The sequence below is a fragment of the Hirundo rustica genome, chromosome 3 (assembly GCF_015227805.2).
Source record: "Hirundo rustica isolate bHirRus1 chromosome 3, bHirRus1.pri.v3, whole genome shotgun sequence".
NCBI lineage: Eukaryota > Metazoa > Chordata > Aves > Passeriformes > Hirundinidae > Hirundo > Hirundo rustica.
The window spans coordinates 6,663,403-6,679,275 of NC_053452.1; the positions used below are offsets into that span (position 1 = coordinate 6,663,403).

A 15,873-nucleotide genomic window follows, 5' to 3' on the forward strand; every position below is an offset into this window, starting at 1 on the left:
TGCTTCTCTGTCCAGCAGCAAAAGCTGGGTTAACACTGCATGAGTCAGTCCTAGATCTGGTGCCACTGATGGCTTTCAGTGGAAGCAATTCTCCTTGCACAGATGCACATTCTCTAAATCCATGTATGTAATAGGTCCTTTTGAACTTTCTTTATCTTTTTTTCTGTTCTGCCCAAATAAATGACTGCTTATTGAAGTGTATATTTTACACAACTCAAAGACTTGCATTTAAATTACAGCCCTCTCTAGAATTCTGACTTTATTTATCCTACTTCAGCATTTGTGTTTGATGCCTGGGCTATTGCTGAATAGGAAAGGGAGCCACAACTGATTTATCTTCCATTAAAGGAAACCTCATCAGTGTAAAAAAACCCACATCATATCTGTAGCCCAGAAGTCTAGACAGCTGTCTGCTGGTCCTAAAACTACTTGCTAGTTGTTAATGTCGTGGGCTGGATTGTTAACTGGTTTGAATCAATGTAGTTGTGCTGGCTTTGTAGAGCAACACCAATTTATACCTGTCAAAGATCTGGTCCCACAGGCAAGGAAATACATTCATGAGTCTAACCACAATTACTGAGGCATAAATATTATAGTGGAATTAACTTAATGGGGTTGCACTGGATTTGTTTTGGTATAAGTGCTATTAAACTGCAGCCCAGAATGAATCTCTTCCAGGAGGAAATCAGATGGCTATCAAGAGGTTAATTTAATGTCTCTTTCCATAGATCTTCCCAATTCCAGCATTCTGTGCTGTATTAAAGGTTTTAGGGAAGACAGTTTGTTGGCATATACTGCCATGAACCTACAGAAATTGACACCTACAAGAGATAATGTCTTTTGTATTCCATTTAGAGAAGCTCTTCAAGGTCAGAGTTTGAACATTTCACAGTTGTTGGAATATTATTTGAATAAACTGCATCTATATGTTTAAGTATGATATATACCTAAGAGAACTGGTGCTGTCTAGAAGCAGAATACACATCAGAGATATGTTTCATTGTGACTTCCTTCTTTTTTTTCCCCTCTGGAAAACTCTGCGACCCTTTTTGTATTTTGATGTCAGAACATCACTTTCATTTCAAGGTAGTGACCATAAATCTTCTTCCAGATCTTACAGCAAACTAATGGCTTATCTTAAGGCATAAACAAGAATAGTGTTTTTACCTGTATCATTATACTTGTGAGTTACTTCTGTAAGGTAACTGAGAAATCATAAGCTAGTCCTGTTAGTTTTATCATAGCACTGTGGCCGTTTGCCAGTGGGTTTTTGCCAGGATCTCCCACAACATCCTGGCAATTCCTCATCCTGTGACTGATCTGGCTAAGTGGCTGGGTCAGGGAAGTTATAGCAAGGACATCCCTCAGCTGCTCCGGTGGTGTCCTGGGCAAAAACAGCCACAAAAGCATCTTACAAGGCATTGGTGGCAGGACCAGCACAGAGCAAGTGTGGTGTTGCTCCACTTTTGCATCCCCATCTGTAATTTGTAACAAATATTCTTTCACTGATGTCCAGGATGTGGGGCCTGTGCCTGAATGCCAGTTAAATGCCTGAGGAGATTGGAACTTGCTCCTTTGCCTGGAGTATTGTGTAAGTGAAGCAATTTCCCCCAAGGACAACTTTAATTAGAGAAAAAAGGAAGAAAAGCAAAAGGACATCTTAAGAACACATTGTAATCATAATTGCATGCAAGAGGGTTTAATTTGACTCAGCAGATTAACTATTTCCAATGCTACGCCATCATCCCATTTTCCGTGAAGGAGAATCATATTGGAGTGTAGTATGTTTCTGGGAGAGTCTTTTCAGAAAACCTGAGCTCTGACCTAGCTGTGCTCTGAAAGGCACTGCTGGGCACAGGTACCAATGGAAGAAAGCTGGAGGGGAGAGCTGTGAGCCCACGTGTAGCTGTGCTTAAAAGTAACAGTAGACAAAGGCACAACCTGCTTTGTGTGGGTTCATTTGTCTTTTGTTCTGTTCTGTGCTACGATTTCAGCATAATTAATACCATCTTCCCTGTGAAAACTGGAGTAGTTGTTAGTCCCGTTTTATTTTGCTAATTAGCCATAACACACAAAACTGCCAAACTCACTACTCCGGCAAAAGCTGTGGAGGTCAGCTAGCACGTGAGCCATCAAATGGTGCCAGTGCTTTTGTTTGTGGGATTGTCCAGTTATTTCCTAGTTTTATCTCCTTTATAAGCTTTGTCTGGAGTAAGATCTGCTGGATAGATTAATCTGCTCCCAAAGTTCATTGGCATTGCTGGTCATGCATTCGTGGTGCAAGGAGAAAATTCCAATTGCACTGACAGTTTCTTTGTATTTTATCAAAGTTGTGGCTATTCCTCTATCTTGTCTTGGATGAAAAATGACTGTTCTGCTACTGTTGTTATTGGAAAAGTTTCTCCCCTCCACCTCATTTGGAATACAGGAACAAAATTCTTCTGCAGTAAACTGCATGAGCACATCCTCACAAAAAAAATGCCCTTGAAGGTCCAAATCTTTAACCCTGCTAATATGTCCAGGTGATAGGAGTTTCCTTTGGATATATAGAGTTAACAGTCTGGGGTCTTTTCTATGTTAACACTTTAGTTTACCTTCATATCTTCACTTTGTACTATTAGTTTCATTTCTAGTGTCTGCTTTTAACCAAAATGCATCCAAATATTAACATTTTTCTAAGTTAACAGGTTTTAAAGAAGCAGAGGAATTGCTATTGCTCAATAATGCTTTGCAGCTTTTTTTTTTTTTTTTTCATGTGAAATACAAGTATTTTAGTTTAAAGAGTTAAATACATATTTATATTTAAATCACTAGTTAAGGGATCCAGGCCAGATTAAACAAACGTAAGCATTATGGATGCACATGTGGTCTGGGAAAGACTTTCTTAGTGATGGAAGAAAAACCAACACAGGAAATCTAAACTCCTATCTGCTTTGTTGTACAAATACCCGGCATTGTGGAATTACCTTGACTTACTGCCTTTTATGATCCCAGAGACTTCTGCTTACTGATACCAGAAAATCAGCTCTGCTTTGCAGTATTTGGGTTGAATTGGCTCAGAAAGGTTTTTCCATGTAAGGTCTGTTTAACTTCAAAACAAGCAATTTTGTAAGGAAACCTAGAAATAGAGCTTGAAGCAAGTGCAGAGATTAGATCTTCTGCCTGCCGCCCACTGGAAAGATCAATGTCATGTTTTCTGTATATTTAACACCTAATAATCTTAAGTGACTTGTGCAGTCAGCTGCAAAAAGATCACATGGCAGTGTTAGGAAATTATTTCCTTAATCTGATAATCTGCTGAGACATCCATGAGCTGCACACATTGCACTAATTACAGAGGGTTCAAAGTCATCATTAGCGTATTTTGCCCAGAAGTGTAAGTCCTTTATGGCTAAAATGAAATAAAAAAAAATTAGCGATGATTATACCTACATATGGTTAAAACAGAGAAAACTTAATTAAACATTTAGCATAGTACAAGGTTACAATATTTTCAGGGTTGGTAACACTATTTGGCTGTTTTCCTTGAAAAACCCACACTGTATAGTCATAAGCTAAATTTACTGAACCACTTAAGGCATGACCATAACCAATTTAAAGAGGCTTCAAAACCTTCTGATTCTTTCTTGCAGGTATTGACTAACTGCATCTCTGACTGTACAACAAGCATTTCAGTTTACACTGTCAATAAGGGTTTAATACTGAGCTCCCTGGACTCCAAGTGAGGTGAATGTGACCAGTCTCAGCTCCTTGGCTCACCCAGAATATTCTTCCTGTCACAGTTACAGAGTGAATCAGTCAGAAAACTTTTGAGTACAGGGTTTTAACAATAGTAGGATTCCAAAATAATAATTTTAAAAACCAACAAAATTCAGGACTAAAATCAAAATAAACTTCCCTAGCAATCTGTGAGAATACAGCAGTTAAAGAACAGAAACATACATTCCCAGGAACCATTAAAGTTTGTGGTGCTCTGCCTGTGAATTACATTGCAAGACACACCTAGGTATTTCACGTACTTTCTTTGAAAATATTTGTGATTTATTACAACTGTATAATCCACTGCTGAAACAAAACACATTATTTAGACAGGTGCCATATCTGTTTCAACATAAGTAATTTCTGGTTTTCTGTATTCGGTGGTAGTTCTTCTACTGAAATTATTTTTTGAAGACAACAAAATGTTCTCTGTAATATTTTTCTTGTCAAGACAAATCGATGTGACAAAATTTGGTTGAGTTAAATTCTTTTCCCTAAAGGGGGGAGGTGGGGGGAAAGCAATGAGACATGCATTAAAACAAAACAAAACAAAAAAAAAAACCCAACACTTTCCAGTTAGGTCCTGTTATTACTTTTCATTCATTTTAGTGTCACGGAGGCAGAGGCATCGAAACTGGACAGGGCCTGTTGGGTTCTGCAGTCCATTTCCCAAGAATTCCGTACTCTTGCTTATTATCATTGTCCGGGTTTGATGAGTAATATAGCATTACCTCTGCAGAAAACATTTCCTAATAATAATTTTGTGTCATGCCACATAGTGAATAATAACAAGGGCCTTTGAGGGGCTGGTCTGATAGAGTAGCAGAAAATTTCTACTCTGTTGATTTATTTGAGACACCATTTTGCTGGGGCTGTGGGTCTATGGCTAATGGAGACTTACTAGTTTTATTGAGAGGGAGAGAAAACTACCTTTTCTTTGTAATATTATGAAAGGCAAAAATGTAATTTCCTGAAATGTATTGAATATATCAGGCTCTGTCTTTGTCATTGTCATCCACAGACAGGTAATCTTAGTCTGAAACCTCCTGTATGGACAATTGTAACGAGCTGATTGTGTAATACTTTTTAATGTTGAAATTCTGTCATTCTCACTGCCTCACTACTGTACAAAAAGTAACTGAATCTTACATGAACTTAACCCATTTTACCTTCTCTTGGGATACATTTCTTGCATGTCTTTCACTTGTGATTTAAGTGGGAAAATTATGTAGCACCTGCATAAATAATGCTGGATTTTACACTTATAGAGGCAAATCTTCTCATCATGTGGCTGGATCTTGACCCAAAGCTTGCTGAAATCAAACGGTGATTTGGATGAGTTCAGCCTGCAGCTCTCTTTGACATTAAAGGTAAGCAAATCAAAAGAAGTACAGACTCTTATACAGGTGTTGAACATTTTTCTCTGTTGGACAACAAAGCTAAAGGCAAAGAGGTTTTGGGATTGTCACGCACAACCACACATATTTTCCGTCCCTTATTTCCAGGGTTGCACACAATCAGTACAGCACTTGGAGAAGGGTTATACTTCCTTACTGAAGCAATCTGAACTTACCTCCTTGCTCATCCAACATAACCAAAGTCCTGATACCAGCATCTTTACTCTACATCCCAATAGTGGTAGCAAGGTAAGGAGAGAGAGGGGGAGAAGAGAGAGAGAGAGAAAGAGAGATCAGTGAGGGAACACTCAGCCCTTGGTGTGGGACATAGGAAGACACAAGAAAAACAGTGAAAGGAATGACAAGGGGCTGATGGCACAGTCCAAAGTCCTTATGTGCCTGGAACCTGTGTAACTAGGTACTCTCCACTGGACCATCAATCCTTCTGGATTCAGTTGGGATACTGAACTTCTGCAGAAAGCACAAAGCCATGAACCTTGAGATTAAAATAATCACTTGACACAGGAGTAATTTCTAAAAAGAGAAGGTTCATCTCCAAGCTGAATGAAGCAGGAGAAGGGAGGATGGGGGTGTTGATATTATAGGTGGATGTTAATTTCACAGGGGAAATTCCCAGGGAAAACAGGTATGTCACAAACATGTTTGGAAAGGTGGCACAGTGGCTTGCCCACAGCTCTTGCTGCTGACAGAAGTCAGAGAGCTTACCTACTTAGGAAATCCAGTTTAAAGCAGGCTAATATTTAATAGGATTAAGCCATATTTTTTGGCTCAGTGATCTAATAGATATGGGTTTGAGCCAAGTTTTAATACAGTCAACAGACACCTTTAGCATTAATGGACTTTGAATTAAGCTTGAAGGTAGGATTTTCAAAACACCTACACACTGAGTCTGCCTCTGCTCCCACAGCTTAGTGGGAATCTTACCGCTCCCTTTGCTGGACACAGGGTAGGAGCAAAGCTGAGCCATTCACAGCTCCCACCTGCCTAAGCCAGTGCTAGGGCACCTTTGACAAGTACAGTTTTAATTATGCGTTATTCTGGGGCGTGATCAGGTGTCTCTGGTTCCTGGGTGCTGTGGTACTGAGCTATACCACACATCTTTTTAATTACAAGGGGAAACCAGCTCCATTCTGCTTGGAGCAGTGATAACATCTGTGAATAATTAATGGCCTGAATGATCTCCTGACTGTTGCATGTCAATAACAGGTGAAATAAGTCTTCTGTGGCCTGACAGCTTGACAGCAGAGCTACCTGGACATGTGCAGCAGTAATTTACTTGTTGCCATGTACATAAAGCTATCCATGATCCTGTGAAACACATGAAGGTGGTGGTGCTGTCAATTTTGCAGAGGGCAGGGAAATGTCCACAGTTGCACAGCTACATCAGGAACAGAAAACTAAAATCCTGACAGTCCCTCTTGCTTCTCAAGCCACCCTCCCACTCCTGGAGGCAAATCAAGGACTTCATGTTATCTTTCTTGCCAGCTGCCCTGCTCACTGCTCAGCAGTTTCTGTGGGAGCAGAGAGGGATGTCTGGCCATCAGCTGCCCTGTCCACACTCGCAGGGCACTCCCAGGCTCCCATAGCCCACGCTTGTTCAGCCACAAGCCCAACCCTGCCATGCTCAGGGCTGTTTGCCTGGTGCAGCTGGTGCTTCTCTGCTGCGCTGCCAGAGGATCCTGCTCAGCTCAAGAGAGTCCTGAGGTACCTCCTGTTGTGCTCTTCTCTGCCTCTCCCTGCACTCCCATTCTTGTCAGTAATGTCTGCATCACTGCAGAAACCAGGAAAAACATCAGATGTGTGCAGGCTGGTTTGCTGTCTCTTTTTAAAAAGTCCCTGTGTGAGTTGCCAGATGGACAGAAGAGGCCTCCTGCCTCTCCCCGTGGTCTGCTGCATCCTGCTGCCCTCAGATCGGCCACCTACCAGTCAGCCACCGCTGCTCTCTCTCCCTTCAAGTTCACACTGCATTTACTTGCATTCCATCCAGATTTCATTTTTGCAGCCTTCAGAAACTTAGGGTCCAAGGGTTATCTTAAGTTTGTCAGTTTAGAATAAAGAAACCACCTTTCATTATATTTTCTGTGGGGCAGGTCTGATAAGCACTGCTCGTGCAACAGTATTTTATTGGCTCTTTCTATGCTCTTGCTACCCAAGGAGGCTTTACCCCTCCCAGATTTTAACAAACGTTCTCATGCAAACACAAGAGGGCTGCTTGAGTCTTGAGTCACTTTGTGTTTCAGTAAATATGTTGCAGTCTGACATGGGACCCTTCCAAATATTGAACTCAGAAACCTTTTGTTGGTGCTGTGATAGTTGTTGGCTTTTGGTGAATCAAACATAGTCAGGCTGAGAAATATTTACTGCTCTTTAACTCTCTGACCTTCTTTTCCTGCTGTGTTTAACATCTAAGCAAACCACCTCTAAACAAGACGTGCTGAGAGATTACCTCAGCAATTAGATCCTATGGTTTGTATTTCATATCAAATCCTTACACAGAGCGAGAGAGGTGAAATTTTCTGTTATTTACCTGATCATCAGTGCCATTTAATTTTATCAGCCAATACTGTATCTCTTACAAACAGCCTGCCACAGCATTAACAAAAAATGTGAAAATATTAAAGGGTGTGCAATGAAAAAAATTATCTGCATCTGTGGTCTAATCCAAAGCATATTGAAGCTAATAAAGAGGTGGTGAGTGAAAAGGATGAGATATGATTCAGACATCAAGTGACAATCTCCTTCTGTTCCAAATTTCTATTAAGCATTAATTTTCAGCTTTTCCACAAAAAGAATTACATGTGTAAAGTCAATCAAAAAATAAATCACATTGATGCATTTAAAATAGGTCCAGACTTTTAGAAAAGCTCAGTATTTCCATTATGACTGATACTTTAGATAACTCAAACCCAAACCTGTCTGTAAGACAGAACTATTCTAAAAATGTGTTCATCATCCAGATGTCTGAGCAGGAGAGAAACACTTGGGGACTGACCCCCAGTGACAACAGACTGAGGCATCTCTGGAAAGATGATTAACAGAGTACAGAGGAAGAAATGTGCCCAGTTAGTGTGTTCAGGGGGCAAACACAGACACACTGGCATTTCCTGCACCAGAAGTATTGCAGAAACTCCCCTTGGTCTCAGTGGGGCAGATGCCACTTGAGCTGATTGCTGGGACAATGTGTAACAGGAGGTGATGAAAGCTTTCCTGTTTAGAGCCAGTCCAGAAGGACAGGTTTTACAGCCTCTGCCCCTGAATCCTTGATGACAGACTCTCATCACCATGGTCCCAGTGACTATGTTTGGGTTTTTCTGGTCCTGAGGGCACGGGAAGGATTCCCACACACATCCACCAATATCAGTGATATCCTGTGTGGGAAGCCATGAAAGGGTAGAACTCATGGGGTCCATCACAGTATGAAATTGTGTGCTAAAGGTCCACCTTGACAAGGATTAGAGTGTTTCTTCCTTCCTGTGCAATGGAGGAATCTCTTAAGACCCTGCAGTCCCTGTGTAGTCAATCCTGCTCAGTTTGCAACAACATAAGAATCCTCAAAAAAGTGAAATGCTTAGGTTAGGTTAGGCCAGAGAGATGAAAAATGCATCTTTCACAGGACCCTGCAGAGTTCATAGAGCACACGCCACTTTCATCCAGCTCTTTAATCCGTAACAACCATCTCTTTTGAGAACAAAAACTGACTCTCCTTGTCTTCTCACTGTAATTGAGAGGAGAATTTGGACCACTGGATTTTGCCATGGCAAAGCCAACCTCTCACATTCTTTAGAATAAAATGGCACAGCATGAATTGCTTATGTTGAGGCATTAAACTGGCAGCCCTGGAGTTCCTCTGTTTATCCATAATGCAGGTATTCTGCAGCTGGTAAAATATATAATATATAAAATAATTTTGCACATGAGATGAACCTTCAGGGCAGGAGGCCAACACTTCCAACCTAAAAATGTATCACATTAGGTGAAACAGACCCCATGAATTTTAGGAAAGTTTATGTCCTTCAGTCTTTCATCCAGGCTCTAAATGCTTGAATAAAAGCAAATGAACAAGCAGTACTGGTTTGGGTTCTGCATCATTTATATGAAGCCCATGCCCAGGTTCTCCATTTGGCCACTGGGAAATTTACTAACCAAAGAACCAGAATATATGATTTTTAACCTCTGGGCTTAATTCAACTCATAGATAATTCAGTTTGTCAATGCTTCAGTGAAGCCAGTTTAACAGTGTCACTGGGAACCCTTTTGGAGGCTTTAATAGACGTTATCCTTAGTCTTCTCTAACGTTTTGGGGGTTTTTTTAACCTTTTGGCTGCTTTTGGTTTGGGTTTTTTGTTTGTTTGGTTGGGTTTTTTTTTCTGAGGGCTTCATTTAAAGCAAGTCAGCAATAAAACATTCACTAAAATTTGCCCAGCACTTTGGAGGGGAATTGGATTGCTGTATCATTTCTTGTTATTGCTGCTACAGAACTTAATTTCCCAAGATGAAAATAGAAGTGGGAAGACAATTGGAATGACTTCTCAAAGGGCTCATCAGTCCCTCCAGGAACAAAGTGCATTGGGTCCTATCCTACTAAAGGCAGCTACTCAAATTTGGTTTAGCCTGAGGGAAGATTTTCCTAACACTTTAAGGGGATGATGTACCAGATAGAGAATCCAAATTCTAGAAATCACTTTCCCTGCATTTCAGGAGATATCCTGAAAAACATATATATGCACTCTCAGTTAAGTGAAAAACACACACAAACTTCCACTTCGATGAAGAATTTTGCTTTAATCAAAAATTATAGAGTTTGTTTTGAACAAATTAATGCAGACAATTATGTACCAGGACAGGCTGACATTGCTAGCGGTTCCCACAGACACTAAAGAGAACTGTCAACACCCTAAAGACAAAAATGTGGTGAAAGAATCATTTTTTTAGTCATCCATAATAATGAATTTGCTCTGCTCCTGCTCCAGGTTCCCTGTCACCCTGTTAACGCTCCGATGTGTCCCTGATTAAAGAGCCACATGCTGCTGCTCTCTGCCTGGTAAATCAGATCCTCAGCCCACGTGAATCTGCTACCCCCTGGTTAACACACACAAAGGGTTCTAATCCTGCACTGGAGGAAGTGAGACCAGAATTATGGATCACATTCCCTCGTGCCAGATTTGTGGAATTACGCTGTTCCAATAGTTCAATAGTTCCAATAGGTCTCATAATATCAAAAGGGTTTTTCAAATCAGCTTTGACAAGTTTTGGGCCAAATTCTAAATTAATAGAGCACTTTTTCTTCTGTTTCTCAGACTGAGGAGCATTTGGTTGTGATAATAAATGTCAGGGTAAACTCACAGCTGGTAAAATGGCATTCTGTGTGTTCAGTATCCTGTGTAGGGCAGCATCAATTATCAAACATTTACAGCTCAACATTTCACCTTCGATACTCCACTGTCTCCTCACATGAGAGAAAATACGTCTATCTGGATTTAAATGTACAAAACAGTCCTTTTGTCTGTACATTCCTAAGTGCTTTCTTCTGAGCTTTTACCACTACTGATTTTGTTATTTTTTCCCTTGCTGCTTCATAGCTACAAAACATCCTTTTTTCCCCATACTACCAAAAATTATTTTCCTTAAAGGCCATGGTGGTGGCATAGGGAGATGGGAGCAAACTCTCAGCTTTTCTCCCTGCATGTGATATTCTGCATTGCGTAATGTTGCCTTAGAGGTAAAAAGCATGAACATGAAAAGAAGGTCAGCTACAAACTGTATATAGTCTCACTTGTTCTGCTTCACTTCATTTTTACTTTATGTTTTGGCCTGAACATTGCACAGCTTCATCATAAAATACAGGTATTTATAGCACTGGCTGGAAACAGCACTGGTCAATGCAGATTAACTGCACTGCCTGGGCACGATGGGCACCATGCAGCAAACTGGGTTTTGGAATCTGCCATTCCTGTATGGAGACGCCTTGGGGCAAAGCCGTGGCAGTTCCTTGCTTCCCTTGTTGTGCTAGGACTGGAAAAATCAGCTTCTTGCAAAGCTGGGTTATAAAACCAAGAAACAACAACATCCTTGGTTTTCCTAGCGAACAGCATCAGGGCTTAGTCTCCAAACTCTGAATAGCCTTCTGGGGCAAGCAGGGTGTGTCCTTTGAGGACATGTCCCTAAGCTATGATCTGCAATTAGGCCTTACATGGCTACAGGGCTTCCTTGGTTGAACAGCACTCTTCTGTCTTTAGGATGGAGTCCAGGCAATCTGTTTATGCTGTATTTCCCCAGCATCATGACATCAATCCATACAAATGTACACAGCAATAATGCTTAAACATGGAGGTATCCTTTTCCTAAGAAAGGATAACAGATTTGCTGTATCAAGAGCACACAGTAAAAAGCATTCTCTCCCTGAGTAGCTCCTATCTCTATCCACTAGGCAGGTTCTGCTAAGTGAGGAAGACTAATTGAATTTTTGAGGTTTATTAAATCAGAGCAGTGCGAGTTCAATTTCAAATACTCTCAAGATTTGTCTTTCCAGTATAAAATCTCTCACTCTAAATGCTGCATTTTTTTTTTTTTTTAAGTGCCTAGGAAAGGGGATTGGAATAATCAACCAGCTGTTTAGGCCACAAAAGAATTTTAAAGGTCTCCTGTAGTCAATGTTAGTGAAAATAATACTCAGCTCATTTTAGAAGAACTCCCTTGACTACTCAGTGCTAGTTTTAGCAACTTCTCTATTTGGACAGGAAGATATTGTGGCATCTGAATAAATGCCAGGTCCAGAGATGCTGAGCTCTTCCAAGAAGTGCTACAGACCTACATAAATTCATTGGTGAATTCAGCAGTCCCAGTTCTCCTCCCACTTTGCCATTTGCTGTGTTTTAATACTGAAATTCCAGTGGCATTCACAATATGCTGGTTCAATATGTTAGGAAGACTCAAGCACTGCATAGGCTGCACAAATACAGCTCAGGAGAGGCAGGGCTGATATTTACTGATGGCTTGGCCCCGAGCAAATCACTTCCCTTTCCTGTGCCTCTCCTTCTTCCCACTCATCATCTGCCTCATCTATTTAGATCTCAGGCATTTTGGGGCAGCAGGCTCTCCTGCCTTGTGTTGTGAGGGTACTCATATGAGACTCTCTTCCATGTTGTTGAATTGATTTCAACAGGAGCTTCATCCAGCACAGAGCTGACATAAAGTGGTGGTTAGGAATGGTGTGTCCAGGGAACTGAGAAGCAAAAAAGGACAGATTGCTCGTGAGACAAGAGCGTGTTTTGGCTGTAAGGGGCCCTGATTGAAAGTGTTTGTGGAGGAGGAGCGATGCTGACTATGCTTAGTGACCCATCTGTCTGTCTGTACATGGAAATTTAATTTTGTCTCCACTGGACTCCATTGATCTTCACAGTGGTGATTGATTTCAAGGCCATAAAGCCTACGGCTCGGGTTGTGCTTGTCCCTGAACATGAGACCTGATGTAATTTTCTTCCCGTTTTCTCTGCTGGAGACTCCTCTGGTTGTCAGGAGTACTGGGACTGTCATTGCTGATGACCCTGATTAAAAATGTCACCAGCTCCAGCACCAGGGCTTTCATGGTGTCTGAAAATAATACGTCCTGTCAGGCAGCAGCAAAGTTTTCCACCACCTGATGGCTAAACACTCTAAACTAAACTGAGATGAGATTTTTCCAACTTTTAAACCCCTTTATTGTGGAGAGGGTGAAATACGGCCTGAGTGAATTGGTTTTTTTCCCTCCAGGCAGGTATTAGCTCTGAAGACCAAGCCGGGGTCCCCTTCCTTAGCACTGTGGAAAATCTGAGAACTCTGAGCTCCAAAGCGGTCAATCTAGGACATCTTGTGAGCCTTGAAATCCTGATAAATATTTCAGAGATACATAAAGAAATAGCATTTAAATTCTGTGCTTACCAATGTTCTATAAATAGCTGCAAGTGTTTATGGACAGGGAAGTATTTAAAGCAGACTGGGAAAATGGATCAAGGGCCCTTCTCACCTTTCCCTCTTGCAGTATTATGCCGTGGACATGAGAGTGGTGCTGGCACGAAGCTTCCAGAGCTCTGCAGCAAACTCAGCCACTTGTCCCTGACTCCTGGTCACCTTCAGAGGCTGTTTCCTTCATTTATCTCCAGAATCCTGCCTCAGTGGAACCTCAGGTTTGACCAAATCAGTGCCTTGGCAACCAGGGAACAGTGTCTTGCATGGCCCTAGTGAGGGGTAGGGATGAGCAGCGACAGTGGCACATAAAGCCATGGCCCAGCAATGTGAGTTTTAAAAAACTTCCATTATCAGGCTGTCCGTCACTTTTGCTCACCACAGAAGTGCAAATAAAATGCAAGCCCTTACCTCTTCGACAAGCTGCAGCATTCGACGGGTGCTCTCAAGGGACTGGAAAAAACAGGAAAAAACACTGAGATTTGGCAAGTTATGCTTTCCAAAGCTAATGTGCAGACTCATGCTGACATGATACTTTTCCTGCACTCTTTCCCTCCTCTCCAAACCAGGCCATCAGCAGGGCACTGGTGATCTCTCCATCTCCAGTTCTATGGATGGCTAATGCAGCAGTTCTCAGCACACCTCAAGGCAGCTGCAGTCTCCAAGGCTTGTGCTCCCCTTGCTCACACACTGCGGCGGTGCTGCTCAGAACCGCAGGTGTTCCACTTTGAAAATAAAGCCTGTGGGTTTCAGCTAAGGCTCTCCAGAAACCCAATTGGTGACTTCTGATATTTAAGAGGTTTGACAAACCGAAGGAGTCCTCAGAAAATATATAATTGCTGCCTTTTGCTCTGAAGCCAGTCAAATTGATGCACAATCTAATACCTAAACCAAACTCGCGATCAATAAATGCCCTAATCAAGACTAAACACAACATTAACTTTTTACCCCAGCTCATTTCATTTCCAATTCGCTTTCAGTGTAAAGCTGACGGAAAAGAGCTCTAGAAATCCTTTGGCAGATCAGCTCCTATTTCTGGCTGTGTGTTTCACACCAAGCCCAGCCCCAAGTTCCCAGTTTAGCTACTGGTCTCACTTCATCAGCGAGCTGGTCGGCACGCCGCTGCATTTCTTCCAACTCATTGCGCATATCCGCGTCTTCCGCCATTTTAGCTGTGGGGGTGTTTGGGGACGCTGCAGATCAGGATTTGCGCTCAGCTGCTTTGTGAGCCTGGAAGACAGCGAAAAGGAAGAGAAACGGTGTGGTTAGGAGCCGTGCTTAAATGTCAGCCCCACAAAGGTGCTTTTATTACATCAGTGTCGTCACCCAAACTCTCATTCTGGATAGTAATTCCTACATAGTAGAGAGCAAATCCTTCCTTTTTTCTTAACCTTTCAAATGCAATTCATACGGAAGCTGGACACCCAGGAGATGTCATTTGCTGCCAGAAACAATCTTGAAACCTATTCATTCTTCTCTAGGATTAAAAGGCTTAATGTGAAGGAGGTCAAGCCTATGCCCCTCATGTCCTGTGTTTCCGCTGCATTGCTTGGAGGGCTGGATGCTCAGCTAATGCATTTGCAATTAAATTAAAGACTATGAAACTTTGTCGTTTCATAGACTAATGACTTGCCCACCATGCTGTAGTTCAGACCATGAAATAATATTTACAGCTAGACTGGGAGAAGTCTACCTATGAGAATTCGTCATTTTGGGGGAAGTGACGGTAGGACCTAACTGGTATTTCCAACTTCTCCACAAAGTGGGTCAGGTTCTGATCTTCCTTATCCCTCTTGATACAGAAGGACACCCCTGAGCTGGTCCTAACCAGAGGTCAGGATGTAGCACATTAATCCTTGTTTCGGTAGGGTTTCTTTTTTGCTACAAATTCAAGCTAGCTCTGATTACTGAGCATGACTTGATTAAGAAAGGCGGGCCCTCCTACCATCTGTCAGATCTTTATAACAACAACACTAGTTTATTTCTTTGCTTGATTCAAGCATGGCACATTGCAAATTACTGCTCACTGAATGTTAGATTTGTTCATTGCAGGAAAACCTAATTGCAGGTGCAGAGGAGGTGGGGAAGTTGTGGGGGACTGCAAGCAAACAGCCATAAAGCAGATGCCATCATGCTCAATTACAGAAAGAGGACAAAAGCAGCCCCTTTCAGTAAAGCTGCTCGAAAGAAGGCAGGATCCCGGGGGCTGTTTTCTGTCCTGTCTTTGCAATATGTACAGCCTTTATGAAACAAGATAAGTCTGGGCAGAGCTTGGCTCTAAAATTTTAGGAATAACAACTCTGTTTAAATGGAAGTAACTATATATTGGAGATTAAACCATTCCTCTCTTTGATGGTGCTCTCCATCAGGACATCAGGAGTATGGGCTGAGCCGGTACAGCTGGGTGGCAGCTATATTTCCTGGATCACACCCTGTTTGCTTAGAAAGGTGTAAGGAAAGCAGACAGCTCCGTGCATTTCCTTTGCAGCTTCAGCAACAGATTTGCTGGTTTTCTTATCTAAGAGGGAATACGTGACCTTCATGCCTTCACATTAGCTGTGCCCTCACTCGTGGTTGCTTTTCCTCTTTGAAGCTACAGCAGGAAGAAATCCATCTCAAGGAGTCAGCCCTGCAGCTACTGGCACAACATTCTACTTTCATCACTGAGCACATCGCCACATCCTTGTCAGAGGGAGGCTGACATTTTGTGATGGGTCACACCATGTGTAGGAGCCCAAAAGTCTCCTAGAGAAGG

At 41.9% G+C, this 15,873-nt stretch overlaps 1 protein-coding gene across 1 annotated transcript in view; it reads right to left on the reverse strand.

Annotated features, from left to right (window-relative positions):
- The window catches only part of SNAP25 (synaptosome associated protein 25), a 61,251-nt gene that overhangs the window by 14,430 nt on the left and 30,948 nt on the right, over positions 1-15,873 (reverse strand). Inside the window, exons 2-4 of the mRNA XM_040057823.2 lie at positions 14,214-14,348; positions 13,530-13,571; positions 5,333-5,381 (exon numbers count right to left, since the gene is read on the reverse strand). Of these exons, the coding sequence (XP_039913757.1) occupies positions 5,333-5,381; positions 13,530-13,571; positions 14,214-14,285 (163 nt within the window). The 5' untranslated portion in view covers positions 14,286-14,348. The remainder of the gene's footprint in view (positions 1-5,332; positions 5,382-13,529; positions 13,572-14,213; positions 14,349-15,873) is intronic.